The sequence below is a fragment of the Pristiophorus japonicus genome, unplaced genomic scaffold, assembly GCF_044704955.1.
Source record: "Pristiophorus japonicus isolate sPriJap1 unplaced genomic scaffold, sPriJap1.hap1 HAP1_SCAFFOLD_445, whole genome shotgun sequence".
Taxonomy (NCBI): domain Eukaryota; kingdom Metazoa; phylum Chordata; class Chondrichthyes; family Pristiophoridae; genus Pristiophorus; species Pristiophorus japonicus.
Window position 1 is genome coordinate 247,870 of NW_027254347.1, and position 25,700 is coordinate 273,569.

At 53.1% G+C, this 25,700-nt stretch overlaps 1 protein-coding gene across 1 annotated transcript in view; it reads right to left on the reverse strand.

Moving 5' to 3' along the window:
• The window catches only part of LOC139251815 (multiple epidermal growth factor-like domains protein 10), a gene marked incomplete at its 5' end in the record, with an annotated part of 196,648 nt that overhangs the window by 139,727 nt on the left and 31,221 nt on the right, over positions 1 to 25,700 (reverse strand). The window contains one exon of the mRNA XM_070873307.1: positions 18,226 to 18,372. Within this exon, the coding sequence (XP_070729408.1) occupies positions 18,226 to 18,372 (147 nt within the window). The remainder of the gene's footprint in view (positions 1 to 18,225; positions 18,373 to 25,700) is intronic.

Sequence of the window (25,700 nt, forward strand, 5' to 3'; positions counted from 1 at the left end):
ACACAGGAACACAGGAACACAGGAACACAGAGACACAGGAACACAGAGATACAGAGGCACAGGAACACAGGAACACAGGGACACAGGAACACAGAGATACAGAGACACAGGGACACAGGAACACAGGAACACAGGAACACAGAGACACAGGAACACAGGGACACAGGAACACAGAGATACATAGACACAGGGACACAGGAACACAGGAACACAGGGACACAGGAACACAGAGATGCAGAGACACAGGGACACACGGACACAGGAACACAGAGATACAGAGACACCGGGACACAGGAACACAGGGACACAGGGACACAGGAACACAGGGACACAGGAACACAGGAACACAGGAACACAGGGACACAGGAACACAGGGACACAGGGACACAGAGACACCGGGACACAGGAACACAGGAACACAGGGACACAGGAACACAGGGACACAGGAACACAGAGATACAGAGACACAGGGACACAGGAACACAGGAACACAGGAACACAGAGACACAGGAACACAGTGACACAGGAACACAGAGATACAGAGACACCGGGACACAGGAACACAGGGACACAGGGACACAGAGACACCGGGACACAGGAACACAGGAACACAGGGACACAGGAACACAGGGACACAGGAACACAGAGATACAGAGACACAGGGACACAGGAACACAGGAACACAGGAACACAGAGACACAGGAACACAGGGACACAGGAACACAGAGATACAGAGACACAGGGACACAGGAACACAGGAACACAGGGACACAGGAACACAGAGATGCAGAGACACACGGACACACGGACACAGGAACACAGAGATACAGAGACACAGGGACACAGGAACACAGGAACACAGGAACACAGGAACACTTGGACACAGGAACACAGAGATGCAGAGACACAGGGACACACAGACACAGGAACACAGTGATACAGAAACACAGGGACACAGGAACACAGGAACACAGGAATACAGAGACACAGGGACACAGGGACACAGGGACACAAGAACACAGAGATACAGAGGCACCGGGACACAGGAACACAGGGACACAGGGACACAGGAACACAGGGACACAGGAACACAGAGATACAGAGACACCGGGACACAAGAACACAGGGACACAGGGACACAGAGACACCGGGACACAGGGACACAGGAACACAGGGACACAGGAACACAGGGACACAGGAACACAGAGATACAGAGACACAGGAACACAGGGACACAGGAACACAGACACAGGAACACAGGGACGCAGGGACAGAGGAACACGGGAACACAGGAACACAGACACAGGGACACAGGAACACAGGGACACAGGAACACAGACACAGGGACACTTGGACACAGGGACACAGGGACACAGGAACACAGGAACACAGAGACACAGGTACACAGGGACACAGGAACACAGAGATACAGGGACACAGGAACACAGAGATACAGAGACACTGGAACACAGAGACACAGGGACACAGGAACACAGAGACACAGGGACACAGAGACACAGAGACACAGGGACACAGAGACACAGGGACACAGGAACACAGAGATACAGAGACACCGGGACACAGGAACACAGGGACACAGGAACACAGGGACACAGGAACACAGAGATACAGAGACACAGGGACACAGGGACACAGGAACACAGAGATACAGAGACACCGGGACACAGGAACACAGGGACATAGGGACACAGAGACACTGGGACACAGGAACACAGGGACACAGGGACACAGGAACACAGGGACACAGGAACACAGAGATACAGAGACACAGGGACACAGGAACACAGAGACACAGGAACACAGGGACACAGGAACACAGAGACATCGGGACACAGGAACACAGGGACACAGGGACACAGAGACACCGGGACACAGGAACACAGGGACACAGGGACACAGGAACACAGGGACACAGGGACACAGGAACACAAGGAACACAGGGACACAGGAACACAGACATACAGAGACACCGGGACACAGGAACACAGGGACACATCGACACAGAGACACCGGGACACAGGAACACAGAGATACAGAGACACAGGGACACAGGAACACAGGGACACAGGAACACAGAGATAGAGAGACACAGGGACACAGGAACACAGGAACACAGGAACACAGAGACACAGGAACACAGAGATACAGAGGCACAGGAACACAGGAACACAGGGACACAGGAACACAGAGATACAGAGACACAGGGACACAGGAACACAGGAACACAGGAACACAGAGACACAGGAACACAGGGACACAGGAACACAGAGATACATAGACACAGGGACACAGGAACACAGGAACACAGGGACACAGGAACACAGAGATGCAGAGACACAGGGACACACGGACACAGGAACACAGAGATACAGAGACACAGGGACACAGGAACACAGGAACACAGGGACACAGGAACACAGAGATGCAGAGACACAGGGACACACGGACATAGGAACACAGAGATACAGAGACACAGGGACACAGGAACACAGGAACACAGGAATACAGAGACACAGGGACACAGGGACACAGGGACACAGGAACACAGAGATACAGAGACACAGGAACACAGGGACACAGGAACACAGGGACACAGGAACACAGAGATACAGAGACACCGGGACACAGGGACACAGAGACACCGGGACACAGGAACACAGGGACACAGGAACACAGGGACACAGGAACACAGAGATACAGAGACACAGGGACACAGGAACACAGGAACACAGAGACACAGGGACACAGGGACACAGGGACACAGGAACACAGAGATACAGAGACACCGGGACACAGGAACACAGGGACACAGGAACACAGGGACACAGGAACACAGAGATACAGAGACACCGGGACACAGGGACACAGAGACACCGGGACACAGGAACACAGGGACACAGGGACACAGGAACACAGGGACACAGGAACACAGAGATACAGAGACACAGGGACACAGGAACACAGGAACACAGGAACACAGAGACACAGGAACACAGGGACACCGGGAACACAGGGACACAGGGACACAGGAACACAGAGATACAGGAACACAGGGACACAGAGACACAGGAACACAGGGACACAGGAACACAGAGATGCAGAGACACAGGGACACCGGGACACAGGGATACAGAGACACAGGGACACAGGGACACAGGAACACAGAGACACAGAGATACAGAGACACAGAGATACAGAGACACAGGGACACAAGAACACAGAGACACAGGGACACAGGAACACAGAGACACAGAGACACAGAGACACAGGGACACAGGGACACAGAGACACAGAGACAGAGACACAGGGACACAGGGACACAGAGACACAGAGACACAGAGACACAGGAACACAGAGACACAGAGAGACAGAGACACAGAGACACAGGGATACAGGGAAACAGAGACACAGGAACACAGGTACACAGGGACACAGGGACACAGACACAGGGACACAGGGACACAGGAACACAGACACAGGGACACAGGGACACAGACACACAGGAACACAGACACAGGGACCCAGGAACACAGACACAGGGACACAGGAACACAGGAATACAGAGATACAGAGACACAGGAACACAGGGACACTGGAACACAGGGACACATGGACACAGAGATACAGAGACACAGGGACACAGGAACACAGAAATACAGAGACACGGGAACACAGGGACACAGGAACACAGAGATACAGAGACACAGCAACACAGGGACACAGGAACACAGGGACACAGAGACACAGGGACACAAGAACACAGGGACACAGGGTCACTTGAACACAGAGATACAGGAACACAGAGATACAGAGACACAGGGACACAGGAACACAGAGACACAGGAACACAGGGACACAGGAACACAGAGATACAGAGACATCGGGACACAGGAACACAGGGACACAGGGACACAGAGACACCGGACACAGGATCACAGGGACACAGGGACACAGGAACACAGGGACACAGGAACACAGAGATACAGAGACACAGGGACACAGGAACACAGAGACACAGGAACACAGGGACACAGGAACACAGAGATACAGAGACACCGGGACACAGGAACACAGGGACACAGGGACACAGGAACACAGGGACACAGGGACACAGGAACACAAGGAACACAGGGACACAGGAACACAGAGATACAGAGGCACCGGAACACAGGAACACAGGGACACAGGGACACAGGGACACCGGGACACAGGAACACAGAGATACAGAGACACAGGGACACAGGAACACAGGAACACAGAGACACAGAGACACAGGAACACAGGGACACAGGAACACAGAGATACAGAGACCCAGGGACACAGGAACACAGGAACACAGGAACACAGAGACACAGGAACACAGAGATAAAGAGACACAGGAACACAGGGACACAGGAACACAGGGACACAGGAACACAGAGATACAGAGACACAGGGACACAGGAACACAGGAACACAGGAACACAGAGACACAGGAACACAGGGACACAGGAACACAGAGATACAGAGACACAGGGACACAGGAACACAGGAACACAGGGACACAGAAACACAGAGATGCAGAGACACAGGGACACACGGACACAGGAACACAGAGATACAGAGACACAGGGACACAGGAACACAGGAACACAGGAATACAGAGACACAGGGACACAGGGACACAGGAACACAGAGATACAGAGACACCGGGACACAGGAAAACAGGAACACAGGAACACAGAGACACAGGGACACAGGAACACAGGAACACAGGAACACAGGGACACAGGGACACAGGAACACAGGAACACAGAGATACAGAGACACAGGGACACAGGAACACAGGAACACAGGGACACAGGAACACAGAGATGCAGAGACACAGGGACACAGGAACACAGGAACACAGGAATACAGAGACACAGGGACACAGGGACACAGGAACACAGAGATACAGAGACACCGGGACACAGGAACACAGGGACACAGGAACACAGGGACACAGGAACACAGAGATACAGAGACACCGGGACACAGGGACACAGAGACACCGGGACACAGGAACACAGGGACACAGGGTCACAGGAACACAGGGACACAGGAACACAGAGATACAGAGACACAGGGACACAGGAACACAGGAACACAGAGACACAGGGACACAGGGACACAGGGACACAGGAACACAGAGATACAGAGACACCGGGACACAGGAACACAGGGACACAGGAACACAGAGATACAGAGACACCGGGACACATGGACACAGAGACACCGGGACACAGGAACACAGGGACACAGGGACACAGGAACACAGGGACACAGGAACACAGAGATACAGAGACACAGGGACACAGGAACACAGGAACACAGGAACACAGAGACACAGGAACACAGGGACACCGGGAACACAGGGACACAGGGACACAGGAACACAGAGATACAGGAACACAGGGACACAGGAACACAGAGATACAGAGACACAGGGACACAGGAACACAGGAACACAGGGACACAGGAACACAGAGATGCAGAGACACAGGGACACCGGGACACAGGGATACAGAGACACAGGGACACAGGGACACAGGAACACAGAGACACAGAGATACAGAGACACAGAGATACAGAGACACAGGGACACAGGAACACAGAGACACAGGGACACAGGAACACAGAGACACAGAGACACAGAGACACAGGGACACAGGGACACAGAGACACAGAGACAGAGACACAGGGACACAGGGACACAGAGACACAGAGACACAGGAACACAGAGACACAGAGAGACAGAGACACAGAGACACAGGGATACAGGGAAACAGAGACACAGGAACACAGGTACACAGGGACACAGGGACACAGACACAGGGACACAGGGACACAGGAACACAGACACAGGGACACAGGGACACAGACACACAGGAACACAGACACAGGGACCCAGGAACACAGACACAGGGACACAGGAACACAGGAATACAGAGATACAGAGACACAGGAACACAGGGACACTGGAACACAGGGACACATGGACACAGAGATACAGAGACACAGGGACACAGGAACACAGAAATACAGAGACACGGGAACACAGGGACACAGGAACACAGAGATACAGAGACACAGCAACACAGGGACACAGGAACACAGGGACACAGAGACACAGGGACACAAGAACACAGGGACACAGGGTCACTTGAACACAGAGACACAGGGACACAGGAACACAGAGACACAGGGACACAGAGACACAGAGACACAGGGACACAGAGACACAGGGACACAGGAACACAGGGACACAGGAACACAGAGATACAGAGACACAGGGACACAGGAACACAGAGACACAGGAACACAGGGACACAGGAACACAGAGATACAGAGACATCGGGACACAGGAACACAGGGACACAGGGACACAGAGACACCGGACACAGGATCACAGGGACACAGGGACACAGGAACACAGGGACACAGGAACACAGAGATACAGAGACACAGGGACACAGGAACACAGAGACACAGGAACACAGGGACACAGGAACACAGAGATACAGAGACACCGGGACACAGGAACACAGGGACACAGGGACACAGGAACACAGGGACACAGGGACACAGGAACACAAGGAACACAGGGACACAGGAACACAGAGATACAGAGGCACCGGAACACAGGAACACAGGGACACAGGGACACAGAGACACCGGGACACAGGAACACAGAGATACAGAGACACAGGGACACAGGAACACAGGAACACAGAGACACAGAGACACAGGAACACAGGGACACAGGAACACAGAGATACAGAGACCCAGGGACACAGGAACACAGGAACACAGGAACACAGAGACACAGGAACACAGAGATAAAGAGACACAGGAACACAGGGACACAGGAACACAGGGACACAGGAACACAGAGATACAGAGACACAGGGACACAGGAACACAGGAACACAGGAACACAGAGACACAGGAACACAGGGACACAGGAACACAGAGATACAGAGACACAGGGACACAGGAACACAGGAACACAGGGACACAGGAACACAGAGATGCAGAGACACAGGGACACACGGACACAGGAACACAGAGATACAGAGACACAGGGACACAGGAACACAGGAACACAGGAATACAGAGACACAGGGACACAGGGACACAGGGACACAGGAACACAGAGATACAGAGACACCGGGACACAGGAACACAGGAACACAGGAACACAGAGACACAGGGACACAGGAACACAGGAACACAGGAACACAGGGACACAGGAACACAGGAACACAGAGATACAGAGACACAGGGACACAGGGACACAGGAACACAGGAACACAGGGACACAGGAACACAGAGATGCAGGACACAGGGACACAGGAACACAGAGATGCAGGACACAGGGACACACGGACACAGGAACACAGAGATACAGAGACACAGGGACACAGGAACACAGGGACACATGGACACAAAGATACAGAGACACAGGGACACAGGAACATAGGGACACAGAGACACAGGGACACAGGGACACAGGGTCACTGGAACACAGAGAAAAAAGGAACACAGGGACACAGGAACACAGGAACACAGGAACACAGAGACACAGGGACACTTGGACACAGGGACACAGGAACACAGAGACACAGGAACACAGAGACACAGGGACACAGGGACACAGGAACACAGAGACACAGGGACACAGAGACACAGGGACACAGAGACACGGGGACACAGGAACACAGAGACACAGGGACACAGGAACACAGGAACACAGAGATACAGAGACACAGGGACACAGGGACACAGGGACACAGGAACACAGGAACGCAGGAACGCAGGAACACAGAGATACAGAGACACACGGACACAGGGACACAGGGACTCAGGAACACAGACACAGGGACACAGGAACACAGGAACACAGGAACACAGACACAGGGACACAGACACAGGAACATAGACACAGAGACACAGGAACACAGAGATACAGAGACACAGGAACACAGGGACGCAGGGACACAGGAACACAGGGACACAGAGACACAGAGACACAGGGACACAGAGACACAGAGACACAGGAACACAGGGACGCAGGGACACAGGAACACAGGGACGCAGAGACACAGGGACACAGGAACACAGGAACACAGGAACACAGACACAGTGACACAGGGACACAGGAACACAGACACAGGGACACAGGGACACAGAAACACAGGAACACAGACACAGGGACACAGGAACAAAGACACAGGGACACAGGAACACAGGAATACAGAGATACAGAGACACAGGAACACAGGGACACTGGAACACAGGGACACATGGACACAGAGATACATGGACACAGGGACACAGGAACACAGGAACACAGAAATACAGAGACACGGGAACACAGGGACACAGGAACACAGAGATACAGAGACACAGCAACACAGGGACACAGGAACACAGGGACACAGAGACACAGGGACACAGGCACACAGGGACACAGGGTCACTGGAACACAGAGATACAGGAACACGGGGACACAGGAACACAGGAACACAGAGACACAGGGACACTTGGACACAGGTACACAGGGACACAGGAACACAGGGACACAGAGACACAGGTACACAGGGAAACAGGAACACAGAGATGCAGGGATACAGGAACACAGAGATACAGAGACACTGGAACACAGAGACACAGGGACACAGGAACACAGAGACACAGGGACACAGAGACACAGAGACACAGGGACACAGAGACACAGGGACACAGGAACACAGAGATACAGAGACACCGGGACACAGGAACACAGGGACACAGGAACACAGGAACACAGAGATACAGAGACACAGGGACACAGGGACACAGGGACACAGGAACACAGGAACGCAGGAACGCAGGAACACAGAGATACAGAGACACACGGACACAGGGACACAGGGACACAGGAACACAGACACAGGGACACAGGAACACAGACACAGGGACACAGACACAGGAACATAGACACAGAGACACAGGAACACAGAGATACAGAGACACAGGAACACAGGGACTCAGGGACACAGGAACACAGGGACACAGAGACACAGAGACACAGGGACACAGAGACACAGAGACACAGGAACACAGGGACGCAGGGACACAGGAACACAGGGACGCAGAGACACAGAGACACAGGGACACAGAGATACAGAGACACAGGGACACAGAGACACAGAGACACCGGGACACAGGGACACAGAGATACAGAGACACAGGGACACAGGGACACAGGAACACAGAGACACAGAGACACAGAGACACAGGGACACAGGGACACAGAGATACAGAGACACAGGGACACAAGAACACAGAGACACAGGGACACAGGAACACAGAGACACAGAGACACAGAGACACAGGGACACAGGGGCACAGAGACACAGAGACAGAGACACAGGGACACAGGGACACAGAGACACAGAGACACAGGAACACAGAGACACAGAAAGACAGAGACACAGAGACACAGGGATACAGGGACACAGACACACAGGAACACAGACACAGGGACACAGGGACACAGACACAGTGACACAGGAACACAGGAATACAGAGATACAGAGACACAGGAACACAGGGACACTGGAACACAGGGACACATGGACACAGAGATACATGGACACAGGGACACAGGAACACAGGAACACAGAAATACAGATACACGGGAACACAGGGACACAGGAACACAGGAATACAGAGATACAGAGACACAGGAACACAGGGACACTGGAACACAGGGACACATGGACACAGAGATACATGGACACAGGGACACAGGAACACAGGAACACAGAAATACAGAGACACGGGAACACAGGGACACAGGAACACAGAGATACAGAGACACAGCAACACAGGGACACAGGAACACAGGGACACAGATTCACAGGGACACAGGAACACAGGGACACAGGGTCACTGGAACACAGAGATACAGGAACACGGGGACACAGGAACACAGGAACACAGAGACACAAGGACACTTGGACACAGGGACACAGGGACACAGGACCACAGGGACACAGAGACACAGGGACACAGGAACACAGAGATACAGGGACACAGGAACACAGAGATACAGAGACACTGGAACACAGAGACACAGGGACACAGGAACACAGAGACACAGGGACACAGAGACACAGAGACACAGGGACACAGAGACACAGGGACACAGGAACACAGAGATACAGAGACACCGGGACACAGGAACACAGGGACACAGGAACACAGGGACACAGGAACACAGAGATACAGAGACACAGGGACACAGGAACACAGAGACACAGGAACACAGGGACACAGGAACACAGAGATACAGAGACACCGGGACACAGGAACACAGGAACACAGGGACACAGAGACACCGGGACACAGGAACACAGGGACACAGGGACACAGGAACACAGGGACACTGGAACACAGAGATACAGAGACACAGGGACACAGGAACACAGAGACACAGGAACACAGGGACACAGGAACACAGAGACATCGGGACACAGGAACACAGGGACACAGGGACACAGAGACACCGGGACACAGGAACACAGGGACACAGGGACACAGGAACACAGGGACACAGGGACACAGGAACACAAGGAACACAGGGACACAGGAACACAGAGATACAGAGACACCGGGACACAGGAACACAGGGACACAGGGACACAGAGACACCGGGACACAGGAACACAGAGATACAGAGACACAGGGACACAGGAACACAGGAACACAGGAACACAGAGACACAGGAACACAGGGACACAGGAACACAGAGATACAGAGACACAGGGACACAGGAACACAGGAACACAGGAACACAGAGACACAGGAACACAGAGATACAGAGGCACAGGAACACAGGAACACAGGGACACAGGAACACAGAGATACAGAGACACCGGGACACAGGAACACAGGAACACAGAGACACAGGAACACAGGGACACAGGAACACAGAGATACAGAGACACAGGAACACAGGAACACAGGGACACAGGAACACAGAGATGCAGAGACACAGGGACACACGGACACAGGAACACAGAGATACAGAGACACAGGGACACAGGAACACAGGAACACAGGAATACAGAGACACAGGGACACAGGGACACAGGGACACAGGAACACAGAGATACAGAGACACCGGGACACAGGAACACAGGGACACAGGGACACAGGAACACAGGGACACAGGAACACAGAGATACAGAGACACCGGGACACAGGAACACAGGAACACAGGAACACAGAGACACAGGAACACAGGGACACAGGAACACAGAGATACAGAGACACAAGGACACAGGAACACAGGAACACAGGGACACAGGAACACAGAGATGCAGAGACACCGGGACACAGAAATACAGAGACACAGGAACACAGGGACACAGGAACACAGAGATACAGAGACACAGCAACACAGAGACACAGGAACACAGGGACACAGGAACACAGAGATACAGAGACACAGGGACACAGGAACACAGGAACACAGGGACACAGGAACACAGAGATGCAGAGACACAGGGACACCGGGACACATGGACACAGAGATACAGAGACACAGGGACACAGGGACACAGGAACACAGAGACACAGAGACACAGGGACACAGGGACACAGAGATACAGAGACACAGTGACACAAGAACACAGAGACACAGGGACACAGGAACACAGAGACACAGAGACACAGGGACACAGGGACACAGAGACACAGAGACAGAGACACAGGGACACAGGGACACAGAGACACAGAGACACAGGAACACAGAGACACAGAGAGACAGAGACACAGAGACACAGGAACACAGGTACACAGGGACACAGGGACACAGAGATACAGAGACACAGGGACACAGGAACACAGGAACACAGGGACACAGGAACACAGAGATGCAGAGACACAGAGACACAGGAACACAGGGACACTGGAACACAGGGACACATGGACACAGAGATACAGAGACACAGGGACACAGGAACACAGAAATACAGAGACACAGGAACACAGGGACACAGGAACACAGAGATACAGAGACACAGCAACACAGGGACATAGGAACACAGGGACACAGAGACACAGGGACACAAGAACACAGGGACACAGGGTCACTGGAACACAGAGATACAGGAACACGGGGACACACGAACACAGGAACACAGAGACACAGGAACACTTGGACACAGGGACACAGGGACACAGGAACACAGGGACACAGAGACACAGGTACACAGGGACACAGGAACACAGAGATACAGGGACACAGGAACACAGAGATACAGAGACACTGGAACACAGAGACACAGGGACACAGGAACACAGAGACACAGGGACACAGAGACACAGAGACACAGGGACACAGAGACACAGGGACACAGGAACACAGAGATACAGAGACACCGGGACACAGGAACACAGGGACACAGGAACACAGGGACACAGGAACACAGAGATACAGAGACACAGGGACACAGGAACACAGAGACACAGGAACACAGGGACACAGGAACACAGAGATACAGGAACACAGGGACACAGGGACACAGAGACACCGGACACAGGAACACAGGGACACAGGAACACAGAGACACAGGGACACAGAGACACAGAGACACAGGGACACAGAGACACAGGGACACAGGAACACAGAGATACAGAGACACCGGGACACAGGAACACAGGGACACAGGAACACAGGGACACAGGAACACAGAGATACAGAGACACAGGGACACAGGAACACAGAGACACAGGAACACAGGGACACAGGAACACAGAGATACAGGAACACAGGGACACAGGGACACAGAGACACCGGACACAGGAACACAGGGACACAGGGACACAGGAACACAGGGACACAGGAACACAGAGATACAGAGACACAGGGACACAGGAACACAGAGACACAGGAACACAGGGACACAGGAACACAGAGATACAGAGACACCGGGACACAGGAACACAGGGACACAGGGACACAGGAACACAGGGACACAGGGACACAGGAACACAAGGAACACAGGGACACAGGAACACAGAGATACAGAGACACCGGAACACAGGAACACAGGGACACAGGGACACAGAGACACCGGGACACAGGAACACAGAGATACAGAGACACAGGGACACAGGAACACAGGAACACAGAGACACAGGGACACAGGGACACAGGAACACAGAGATACAGAGACACAGGGCCACAGGAACACAGGAACACAGGAACACAGAGACACAGGAACACAGGGACACAGGAACACAGAGATACAGAGACACAGGGACACAGGAACACAGGAACACAGGGACACAGGAACACAGAGATGCAGAGACACAGGGACACACGGACACAGGAACTCAGAGATACAGAGACACAGGGACACAGGAACACAGGAACACAGGAACACAGGAACACAGAGACACAGGAACACAGAGATACAGAGATACAGAGACACAGGAACACAGGGACACAGGAACACAGGGACACAGGAACACAGAGATACAGAGACACAGGGACACAGGAACACAGGAACACAGGAACACAGAGACACAGGAACACAGGGACACAGGAACACAGAGATACAGAGACACAGGGACACAGGAACACAGGAACACAGGGACACAGGAACACAGAGATGCAGAGACACACGGACACACGGACACAGGAACACAGAGATACAGAGACACAGGGACACAGGAACACAGGAACACAGGAACACTTGGACACAGGAACACAGAGATGCAGAGACACAGGGACACACAGACACAGGAACACAGTGATACAGAGACACAGGGACACAGGAACACAGGAACACAGGAATACAAGAACACAGAGATACAGAGACACCGGGACACAGGAACACAGGGACACAGGGACACAGGAACACAGGGACACAGGAACACAGAGATACAGAGACACAGGGACACAGGAACACAGGAACACAGGAACACAGAGACACAGGAACACAGTGACACAGGAACACAGAGATACAGAGACACCGGGACACAGGAACACAGGGACACAGGGACACAGAGACACCGGGACACAGGAACACAGGAACACAGGGACACAGGAACACAGAGATACAGAGACACAGGGACACAGGAACACAGGAACACAGGAACACAGGAACACAGTGACACAGGAACACAGAGATGCAGAGACACAGGGACACACGGACACAGGAACACAGAGATACAGAGACACAGGGACACAGGAACACAGGAACACAGGAATACAGGGACACAGGAACACAGAGATACAGAGACACACGGACACAGGGACACAGCGACACAGGAACACAGACACAGGGACACAGGAACACAGGAACACAGACACAGGGACACAGGAACACAGACACAGGAACATAGACACAGGGACACAGGAAGTCAGAGATACAGAGACACAGGAACTCAGGGACGCAGGGACACAGGGACACAGGAACACAGGGACGCAGAGACACAGAGACACAGGGACACAGAGATACAGAGACACAGGGACACAGAGACACCGGGACACAGGAACACAGAGACACAGGAACACAGGGACGCAGGGACGCAGGGACACAGGAACACAGGGACGCAGAGACACAGAGACACAGGGACACAGAGATACAGAGACACAGGGACACAGAGACACCGGGACACAGGGACGCAGGGACAGAGGAACACAGGGACGCAGAGACACAGAGACACAGGGACACAGAGATACAGGGACACAGAGATACAGAGACACAGAGACACAGAGACACCGGGACACAGGAACACAGGGACACAGGGACACAGGAACACAGAGACACAGGAACACAGAGACACAGGAACACAGGGACGCAGGGACAGAGGAACACGGGGACGCAGAGACACAGAGACACAGGGACACAGAGATACAGAGACACAGGGACACAGAGACACCGGGACACAGGAACACAGGGACACAGGCACACAGGAACACAGAGACACAGGAACACAGGGACACAGGAACACAGAGATACAGAGATACAGAAACACAGGGATACAGAGACACAGGGACACAGGAACACAGAGACACAGAGACACAGAGACACACGGACACAGGAACACAGACACAGGGACACAGGAGCACAGGAACACAGACACATGGACACAGGAACACAGAGATACAGAGACACAGGAACACAGGGACACAGGAACACAGACACAGGGACACAGGAACACAGAGATACAGAGACACAGGGACACACGGACACAGGAACACAGAGATACAGAGACACAGGGACACAGGGACACAGACACAGGGACACAGGAACACAGACACAGGGACACAGGAACACAGAGATACAGAGACACAGGAACACAGGGACACAGGAACACAGACACAGGGACACAGGGACACAGGAACACAGAGATGCAGAGACACAGGGACACACGGACACAGGAACACAGAGATACAGAGATACAGAGACACAGGGACACAGGGACACAGACACAGGGACACAGGAACACAGAGATACAGAGACACAGGGACACAGGGACACAGACACAGGGACACAGGGACACAGGAACACAGAGATACAGAGATACAGAGACACAGGGACACAGGGACACAGACACAGGGACACAGGAACACAGGAACACAGAGATACAGAGACACAGGGACACAGGGACACTGGAACACAGACACAGGGACACAGGAACACAGGAACACAGACACAGGGACACAGGAACACAGACACAGTGACACAGGAACACAGACACAGGGACACAGGAACACAGACACAGGAACATAGACACAGAGACACAGGAACACAGAGATACAGAGACACAGGAACACAGGGACGCAGGGACACAGGAACACAGGGACACAGAGACACAGAGACACAGAGACACAGGGACACAGAGATACAGAGACACAGGAACACAGGGATGCAGGGACACAGGAACACAGGGACGCAGAGACACAGGGACACAGGGACACAGAGATACAGAGACACAGGGACACAGAGACACCGGGACACAGGAACACAGAGACACAGGAACACAGGGACGCAGGGACAGAGGAACACAGGGACGCAGAGACACAGAGACACAGGGACACAGAGATACAGAGACACAGGGACACTGGGACACCGGGACACAGGAACACAGGGACACAGGGACACAGGAACACAGAGACACAGGAACACAGGGACACACGAACACAGAGATACAGAGATACAGAGACACAGGAACACAGGGATACAGAGACACAGGGACACAGGAACACAGGGACACAGAGACACAGAGACACAGAGACACACGGACACAGGAACACAGACACAGGGACACAGGAGCACAGGAACACAGACACAGGGACACAGGAACACAGAGATACAGAGACACAGGAACACAGGGACACAGGAACACAGACACAGGAACACAGGGACGCAGGGACAGAGGAACACGGGGACACAGGAACACAGACACGGGGACACAGGAACACAGGGACACAGGAACACAGACACAGGGACACAGGAACACAGGGACACAGGAACACAGACACACAGGAACACAGGAACACAGACACAGGAACACCGGAACTCAGACACAGGGACACAGGAACACAGACACAGGAACACAGGCACAGGCACACAGGAACACAGACGCAGGGACACAGGAACACAGACACAGGGACACAGGAACACAGACGCAGGGACACAGGAACACAGACACAGGGACACAGGAACACAGGAACACAGACACAGGGACACAGGAACCCAGACACAGGGACACAGGAACACAGACACAGGAACACAGAGATAAGAGACACAGGAACACAGGAACACAGGAACACAAGGACACAGGGGCACAGAGATACAGAGACACAGGAACACAGGGACGCAGGGACACAGGAACACAGGGACGCAGAGACACAGGGACACAGAGATACAGAGACACAGGGACACAGAGACACCGGGACACAGGAACACAGAGACACAGGAACACAGGGACGCAGGGACACAGGAACACAGGGACGCAGAGACACAGAGACACAGGGACACAGAGATACAGAGACACAGGAACACAGAGACACCGGGACACAGGAACACAGGGACACAGGGACACAGGGACACAGGAACACAGAGACACAGGAACACAGAGACACAGGAACACAGGGACACAGGAACGCAGAGATACAGAGACACAGGGACACAGGAAAACAGAGACACAGAGACACACGGACACAGGAACACAGACACAGGGACACAGGAACACAGGAACACAGACACAGGGACACAGGAACACAGAGATACAGAGACACAGGAACACAGGGACACAGGAACACAGACACAGGGACACAGGAACACAGACACAGGGACACAGAAACACAGACACAGGGACACAGGAACACAGAGATACAGAGACACAGGAACACAGGGACACAGGGACACAGGAACACAGACACAGGGACACAGGGACACAGGAACACAGACACAGGGACACAGGAACACAGACACAGGGACACAGGAACACAGACGCAGGGACACAGGAACACAGACACAGGGACACAGGAACACAGGAACACAGACACAGGAACACAGGAACACCGGAACACAGACACAGGAACACAGGGACACAGGGGACACAGGAACACAGGAACACAGACACAGGGACACAGGGACACAGGAACACAGACACAGGGACACAGGAACACAGACACAAGGGCACAGGAACACAGACACAGGGGCACAGGAACACAGACTCAGGGACACAGGAACACAGGAACACAGACACAGGAACACAGACACAGGAACACAGGAACACAGACACAGGGACACAGGAACACAGACACAGGGACACAGGAACACAGACGCAGGGACACAGGAGCACAGACACAGGAACACAGGGACACAGGAACACAGACACAGGAACACAGGAACACAGACACAGGGACACAGGAACACAGGAACACAGACACAGGAACACAGGAACACAGACACAGGGACACAGGAACACAGACACAGGAACACAGGGACACAGGGGACACAGGAACACAGACACAGGGACACAGGAACACAATAACATATCGGTCTGAAATATTGTCTGAACTCGCTCCTGTGAAGCGCCTTGGGACATTCTGCTCGGTTGGAGGCAGCGTGTAAATGCGAGATGCCGGTCGCCACGGTTACTCACGGCGTAGGCAGCTGGAGCCCCTGTATCCCGGGCTGCACAGGCAGGTCCCGTTCTCCCGGTGACACCAGGCTCCGTTCTGGCAGCGACACTCCGAGACGCAGTCCCGACCCCAGCGGCCCGACTCGCAGCCACGATCGCAGCGGGGGCCTGCAGGATTCCAGAAAGACAGGAGGGTGCGGCGTTAGCGTCACGGTGAGACCACTGGGGTGGGCGGGGGGGTAGCGCTGAGCGTACGCCGACACCACCCCCCTCCACAGGCCCACAGGTCCCGGCCAGAGAGCTGGTGGTCGGGTAAGTGCCCACATCAATCACGCCCCAGAAACTGCACATAAGAACATAAGAATTAGGAACAGGAGTAGGCCATCTAGCCCCTCGAGCCTGCTCCGCCATTCGACAAGATCATGGCTGATCTGGCCGTGGACTCAGCTCCACTTACCCGCCCGCTCCCCGTAACCCTTAATTCCCTTATTGGTTAAAAATCTATCTATCTGTGATTTGAATACATTCAATGAGCTAGCCTCAACTGCTTCCTTGGGCAGAGAATTCCACAGATTCACAACCCTCTGGGAGAAGAAATTCCTTCTCAACTCGGTTTTAAATTGGCTCCCCCGTATTTTGAGGCTGTGCCCCCTAGTTCTAGTCTCCCCGACCAGTGGAAACAACCTCTCTGCCTCTATCCTGTCTATCCCTTTCATTATTTTAACTGTTTCTATAAGATCACCCCTCATCCTTCTGAACGAGTAAAGACCCAGTCTCCTCAATCTATCATCATAAGTTAACCCCCTCATCTCCGGAATCAGCCTCGTGAATCGTCTCTGTACTCCCTCCAAGGCTAGTATATCCTTCCTTTAGTAAGGTGACCAAAACTGCACGCAGTACTCCAGGTGCGGCCTCACCAATGCCCTGTACAGTTGCAGCAGGACCTCCCTGCTTTTGTACTCCATCCCTCTCGCAATGAAGGCCAACATTCCATTCGCCTTCCTGATTATCTGCTGCACCTGCAAACTAACTTTTTGGGATTCATGTACAAGGACCCCCAGGTCCCTCTGCACCGCAGCATGTTGTAATTTCTCCCCATTCAAATAATATTCCCTTTTACTGTTTTTTTTTCCCAAGGTGGATGACCTCACACTTTCCGACATTGTATTCCATCTGCCAAACCTTAGCCCATTCGCTTAACCTATCCAAATCTCTCTGCAGCCTCTCTGTGTCCTCTACACAACCCGCTTTCCCACTAATCTTTGTGTCATCTGCAAGTTTTGTTACACTGCACTCTGTCCCCTCTTCCAGGTCATCTATGTATATTGTAAACAGTTGTGGTCCCAGCACCGATCCCTGTGACACACCACTAACCACCGATTTCCAACCCGAAAAGGACCCAGTTATCCCGACTCTCTGCTTTCTGTTAGCTAGCCAATTCTCTATCCGTTGGCGACTATGCTTGATTCTACGCGCATCATTTTAGTATTCTTCAACCAGCCTCCTCGCACTGCATTGTGCTGGGGAAATAATCACGCCTTTATTGGGAGATTTAGTTGTAGTTTCGGTCATGAGCTTGTTTGCTATAGTTCATTGACGTTCTGTGTAAATAGATTCTGTAGACTGTTTGCTGTCATGTGCCGTTGAAATAGATTTTGTTCGTTGTACATCAGAGACTCCGTTTAAATAGATTGTTTCCGCCCCATATCCAACTCATTTGGTGACACAGTGGTGTCAATGCTCACTCCGTTTTTCTGTAATGTGTCCTGTCCTTACTCTGGGTACCATCACCGGCCATTACGATGTGCGCTGTGCCAGTGCTGGTCCATACTTGGACATTGGGGGGCAGCGGAGAGTGGTGATAGTTTCAGTGACTCTCAGGCATTCGTTCCTCCGCTCCTCCCTCTGGGAGTCACCTCCCTCGGCTCAGCGAGCGCTAACCCGCCATCCTTCTACAGGATATCAGAAAAGCCCCCCCTCATCAGTAAAAGCCCCCGCTTACTGCCTAGTTACGCCACTTTCCCACAGCAAGTTCCTGTGTCGTATCCTTAAAGGGACAGCGCGGGCGGGCAGCTCAACATTGCAACCATGTTCCGGCCGCCTGTGAGGAACCTCATGGCTGATCAGCCAATGACGCATTAACCCGCCAGAGGAGGCTCTTAGTTCAGCAGACGATCAGTGTTGTGCCCCGTGTCCTAACTCGCACCGAGTCCCGCTCACCCATCACCCGCTGTGCTCGCTGCCCCCGTGTCCTAACTCGCACCGAGTCCCGCTCACCCATCACCCGCTGTGTCCGCTGCCCCCGTGTCCTAAGTCGCACCGAGTCCCGCTCACCCATCACCCTCTGTGCTCGCTGCCCCCGTGTCCTAACTCGCACCGAGTCCCGCTCACCCATCACCCCCTGTGCTTGCTGCCCCCGTGTCCTAACTCGCATCGAGTCCCGCTCACCCATCACCCCCTGTGCTCGCTGCCTCGTGTCCTAACTCGCACCGAGTCCCGCTCACCCATCACCCCCTGTGCTCGCTGCCTCGTGTCCTAACTCGCACTGAGTCCCGCTCACCCATCACCCTCTGTGCTCGCTGCCCCATGTCCTAACTCGCACCAAGCCCCGCTCACCCATCACCCCCTGTGCTCGCTGCCCCGTGTCCTAACTCGCACCGAGTCCCGCTCACCCATCACCCTCTGTGCTCGCTGCCCCGTGTCCTAACTCGCACCGAGCCCCGCTCACCCATCACCCCCTGTGCTCGCTGCCCCGTGTCCTAACTCGCACTGAGTCCCGCTCACCCATCACCCTCTGTGCTCGCTGCCCCGTGTCCTAACTCGCACGGAGCCCCGCTCACCCATCACCCTTTGTGCTCACTGACCTACATTGGCTTCCGGTTAAACAACGCCTGGATTAAAAAATTCTCCATCGTTGTTTACAAATCCCTCCATGGCCCTCGCCCCTCCCTATCTCGGTTTCCTCCTCCAGCCCCACTACAACCCTCCCGAGATCTCTGCACTCCTCTAATTCTGCCCTCTTGAGCATCCCTGATTATAATCGCTCCACCATCGGTGGCCGTGCCTTCAGCTGCCTGGGCCCCAAGCTCTGGAACTCCCTCCCTAAACCTCTCCGCCTCTCTCTCCTCCTTTAAGACGCTCCTTAAAACCTCCCTCTTTGACCCAGCTTTTGGTCACCTACGCTAATTTCTACTTAGGGGGCTCGGTGTCAAATTTACTTCTTTTTTTATCTCGTAACACTGCTGTGAAGCACCTTGGGACGTTTTACTACGTTAAAGGTGCTATATAAACGCGAGTTGTTGTTGTGACTGACTAAACCGGGGCTCTGTGGGCTCCTGAGGCCCAATTTTATGCCTGGCCGCCAGGCAGCAACGGGAAATCAAAATGGCGGCCGGTGCACGAGCCAGAGCGTTACCGCCTGCCGCCATCTTAACCGGGCCGTGTCCTGCCCGTGCTGGGTGGGCGAGATGTGGGGACCCCTTTGATATAAACACCGGGGTCTGAAGACGTCACTCAACAACAAAAACTTGCATTTATATACCGCCTTTAACTTGGTGAAACATCCCGAGGCGCTTCACAAGAGCGATTGTGAGAAAAAATATTTAACACCGAGCCGCATAAGGAGAAATTAGGGCAAATGACCAAAAGCTGGGTCAAAGAGGTCGGTTTTAAGGAGTGTCTTGAAGGAGGAGAGCGAGGCGGAGAGGTTTAGGGAGGGAGTTCCAGAACTTGGGGCCCAGGCAGCTGAAGGCACGGCCTCCAATGGTGGTGTTATATCTGTAAACTTGTATTTACTCTGTACAGCCACCAGAGGGCTCATCTCCTGGAGTCCCAAGGGATCCCATAATCCCTTGGGAGCACAGGTATTTAAGGAGGCCTCACAGGTCGGGGAGGCACTCTGGAGACCTGCAATAAAAGACTAAGGTCACACTTTACTTTGAGCTCACAGTGTTCAGTCTGACTCTTTCTCCAGGCATAACAACTGGCGACGAGATACAGATAGCGAACCCAAAGATGCAGAGAACAGTGGGCATCCTGGAGAAATTCTCGGAGGGAGATGATTGGGAAACTTTTGTGGAGCGACTCGACCAATACTTGGTGGCCGACGATCTAGATGGGGAAGAGAGCGCTGCCAAACGAAGGGCGATTCTCCTCACCGTCTGTGGGACACCAACGTATGGCCTCATGAAGAATCTGCTCACTCCAGCGAAACCCACGGAGAAATCGTACGACGATTTGTGCACACTGGTCCGAGAGCATTTGAACCCGAAGGAAAGCGTTCTGATGGCGAGGTACCGGTGCTACACCTACAAAAGGTCTGAAGGCCAGGAAGTGGCGAGTTATGTCGCCGAGCTAAGACGCCTTGCAGGACATTGCGAATTTGGAGGAAATTTGGAGCACATGCTCAGAGACTTTTTCGTACTTGGCATTGGTCACAAAACCATACTTCGCAAACCTTTGACTGGAGAGACCCCAATCTTGAGTAAGGCTATAGTGATAGCCCAGGCGTTCATTGCCACCAGTGACGATACGAAGCAAATCTCTCAGCACATGAGTGCTGCTACAAGTACTGTGAACAAAATGATGTTGTTTTCAAATCGCAATGTACAGGGCAGGTCACACATGCCTGCAGCTGCATGTCCGCAGAGTCCACCATCAAGGGTGATGAATGCAAGGCCATTAACACCCCTTGTTGGCACTGCGGGGGTGATCATCAATTCCATTCATGCCGATTCAAAGGGTATGTTTGAAAGGGTTGTGGAACAATGGGACACCTCCAACGTATGTGCAGGTGAGCTGCAAACCCTGTTAATCCTGCAAACCACCAGAAGAGGACAGATCCACGGAGGATCACGATGAACCAGAGCCTCAGACCGAGGAGGCAGAGGTACATGGGGTGCACACATTCACCACAAATTGTCCCCCGATAATGCTGAATGTTGAACTAAATGGACTCCCAGTGTCAATGGAGCTGGACACGGGCGCAAGCCAGTCCATCATGGGCAAAAAGACTTTCAAGAAATTGTGGTGCAGCAAGGCCTCAAGGCCAGTCTTAACTCCAATTCGCACGAAACTAAGAACTTACACAAAGGAACTGATTCCTGTAATCGGCAGTGCTACTGTAAAGGTCTCCTACGATGGAGCGGTGCACAAGCTACCACTCTGGGTGGTACCAGGCGATGGTCCCACGCTGCTTGACAGGAGCTGGCTGGGAAAGATACGCTGGAACTGGGACAACGTCTGAGCACTATCACCCGCTGACAACACTTCGTGTGCCCAGGTCTTAAACAAGTTCCCTTCGCCGTTCAAACCAGGCATCGGGAAATTCCAAGGAGCAAAAGTGCAGATCCACCTAATTCCGGGGGCACGGCCCATCCATCACAAGACGAGAGTAGTGCCGTACATGATGAGAGAAAGGGGAGATCGAGCTAGACCGGCTGCAAAGAGAAGGCATCATCTCACCAATCGAGTTCAGCGAGTGGGCCAGTTCTATTGTCCCAGTCCTCAAGGGAGACGGCACCGTCAGAATCTGTGGCGATTACAAAGTAACTAGCAATCATTTCTCCCTGCAGGACCAATACCCACTACCAAAGTCCGACGACCTCTTTGCAACATTGGCGGGAGGAAAGACGTTCACGAAGCTGGATTTGACTTCAGCCTACATGACGCAGGAGCTGGAGGAATCATCGAAGGCCCTCACCTGCATCAACACGCACAAAGGTCTTTTCATTTATAACAGATGCCCGTTTGGAATTCGATCAGCAGCGGCGATATTCCAGAGAAACATGGAAAGTTTACTGAAGTCGGTCCCGCACACCGTGGTCTTCCAGAACGACATCTTGGTCACAGGTCGGAACACAGTCGAGCACCTGCAGAACCTGGAGGAGGTTCTTAGTCGACTCAACCACGTGGGGCTCAGGTTAAAACGCTCGAAGTGCATTTTCCTGGCGCCTGAAGTGGAGTTCCTGGGAAGGAGGATCGCGGCGGATGGCATCAGGCCCACCAACACGAAGACGGAGGCAATCGAGAACGCAGCGAGGCCACAGAACGTGACGGAGCTGCGGTCGTTTCTGAGACTCCTGAACTACTTTGGTAACTTCTTACTGGGTCTCAGCACACTGTTAGAATCACTGCATGTCTTACTGTGTAAAGGGGACGAATGGGTTTGGGGCAAAAGCCAAGAAAATGCCTTTGTAAAAACGAGAAAATTGTTATGCTCAAACAAATTTCTTGTGTTGTATGATCCATGTAAGCGTTTGGTACTAGCATGTGATGCGTCGTCATATGGTGTCGGGTGTGTATTGCAACAAGCTAATGATTTTGGGAAATTGCAACCGGTTGCTTATGCATCCAGGAGTCTGTCTAAGGCTGAGAGAGGCTACAGCATGATTCAAAAAGAAGCGTTAGCGTGTGTCTATGGGGTAAAGAAAATGCATCAATGTTTGGGCCAAAATTCGAATTGGAAACTGACCATAAGCCACTCATATCCCTGTTTTCCGAGAGTAAGGGAATAAATACTAATGCAGGGGCCCACATCCAGAGATGGGCGCTCACGTTGTCCGCATACAACTACGCCATCCGCCACAGGCCAGGCACAGAAAACTGCGCCAATGCTCTCAGTAGGCTGCCATTGCCCACCACGGGGATGGAAATGGCGCAGCCCGCAGATCTAGCCATGGTTATGGAAGCATTTGAGAGTGAGCAATCACCCGTCACTGCCCGGCAGATCAAAACCTGGACAAGCCAGGACCCCTTGTTGTTCCTGGTCAAAAACTGTATGCTTCACGGGAGCTGGTCCAGTGTCCCAGTGGAAAAGCAGGAAGAGATAAAGCTGCCAGCGGTGCAAAGATGAAATGACTATACAGGCAGACTGCCTTCTGTGGGGCAATCGAGTAGTGGTCCCCAAGAAGGGCAGAGACACCTTCATCAATGACCTCCACAGTACCCACCCAGGCATCGTAATGATGAAAGCGATAGCCAGATCCCACGTGTGGTGGCCCGGTATCGATGTGGACTTACAGTCCTGCGTTCACAGATGTAATACATGCTCGCAGTTAAGCAATGTACCCAGGGAGGCGCTGCTAAGTTTATGGTCTTGGCCCTCCAAACCGTGGTCTAGGGTACACGTCGACTATGCAGGCCCGTTCTTGGGTAAAATGTTCCTTGTGGTTGTAGATGCGTACTCCAAATGGATTGAATGTGAGATAATGTCGGCTAGCACGTCCGCTGCCACCACTGAAAGCCTGCGGGCCATGTTTGCCACACACAGCTTACCCGATGTCCTGGTGAGTGACAACGGGCCATGTTTTACCAGTGCTGAGTTCAAAGAATTCATGACCCATAACGGGATCAAACATGTCACATCTGCCCCGTTTAAACCAGCATCCAATGGTCAGACAGAGAGAGCAGTGCAAACCATCAAGCAAGGCTTGAAGAGGGTAACTGAAGGTTCACTGCAGACTCGCCTATCCCGAGTCCTGCTTAGCGACCGCACG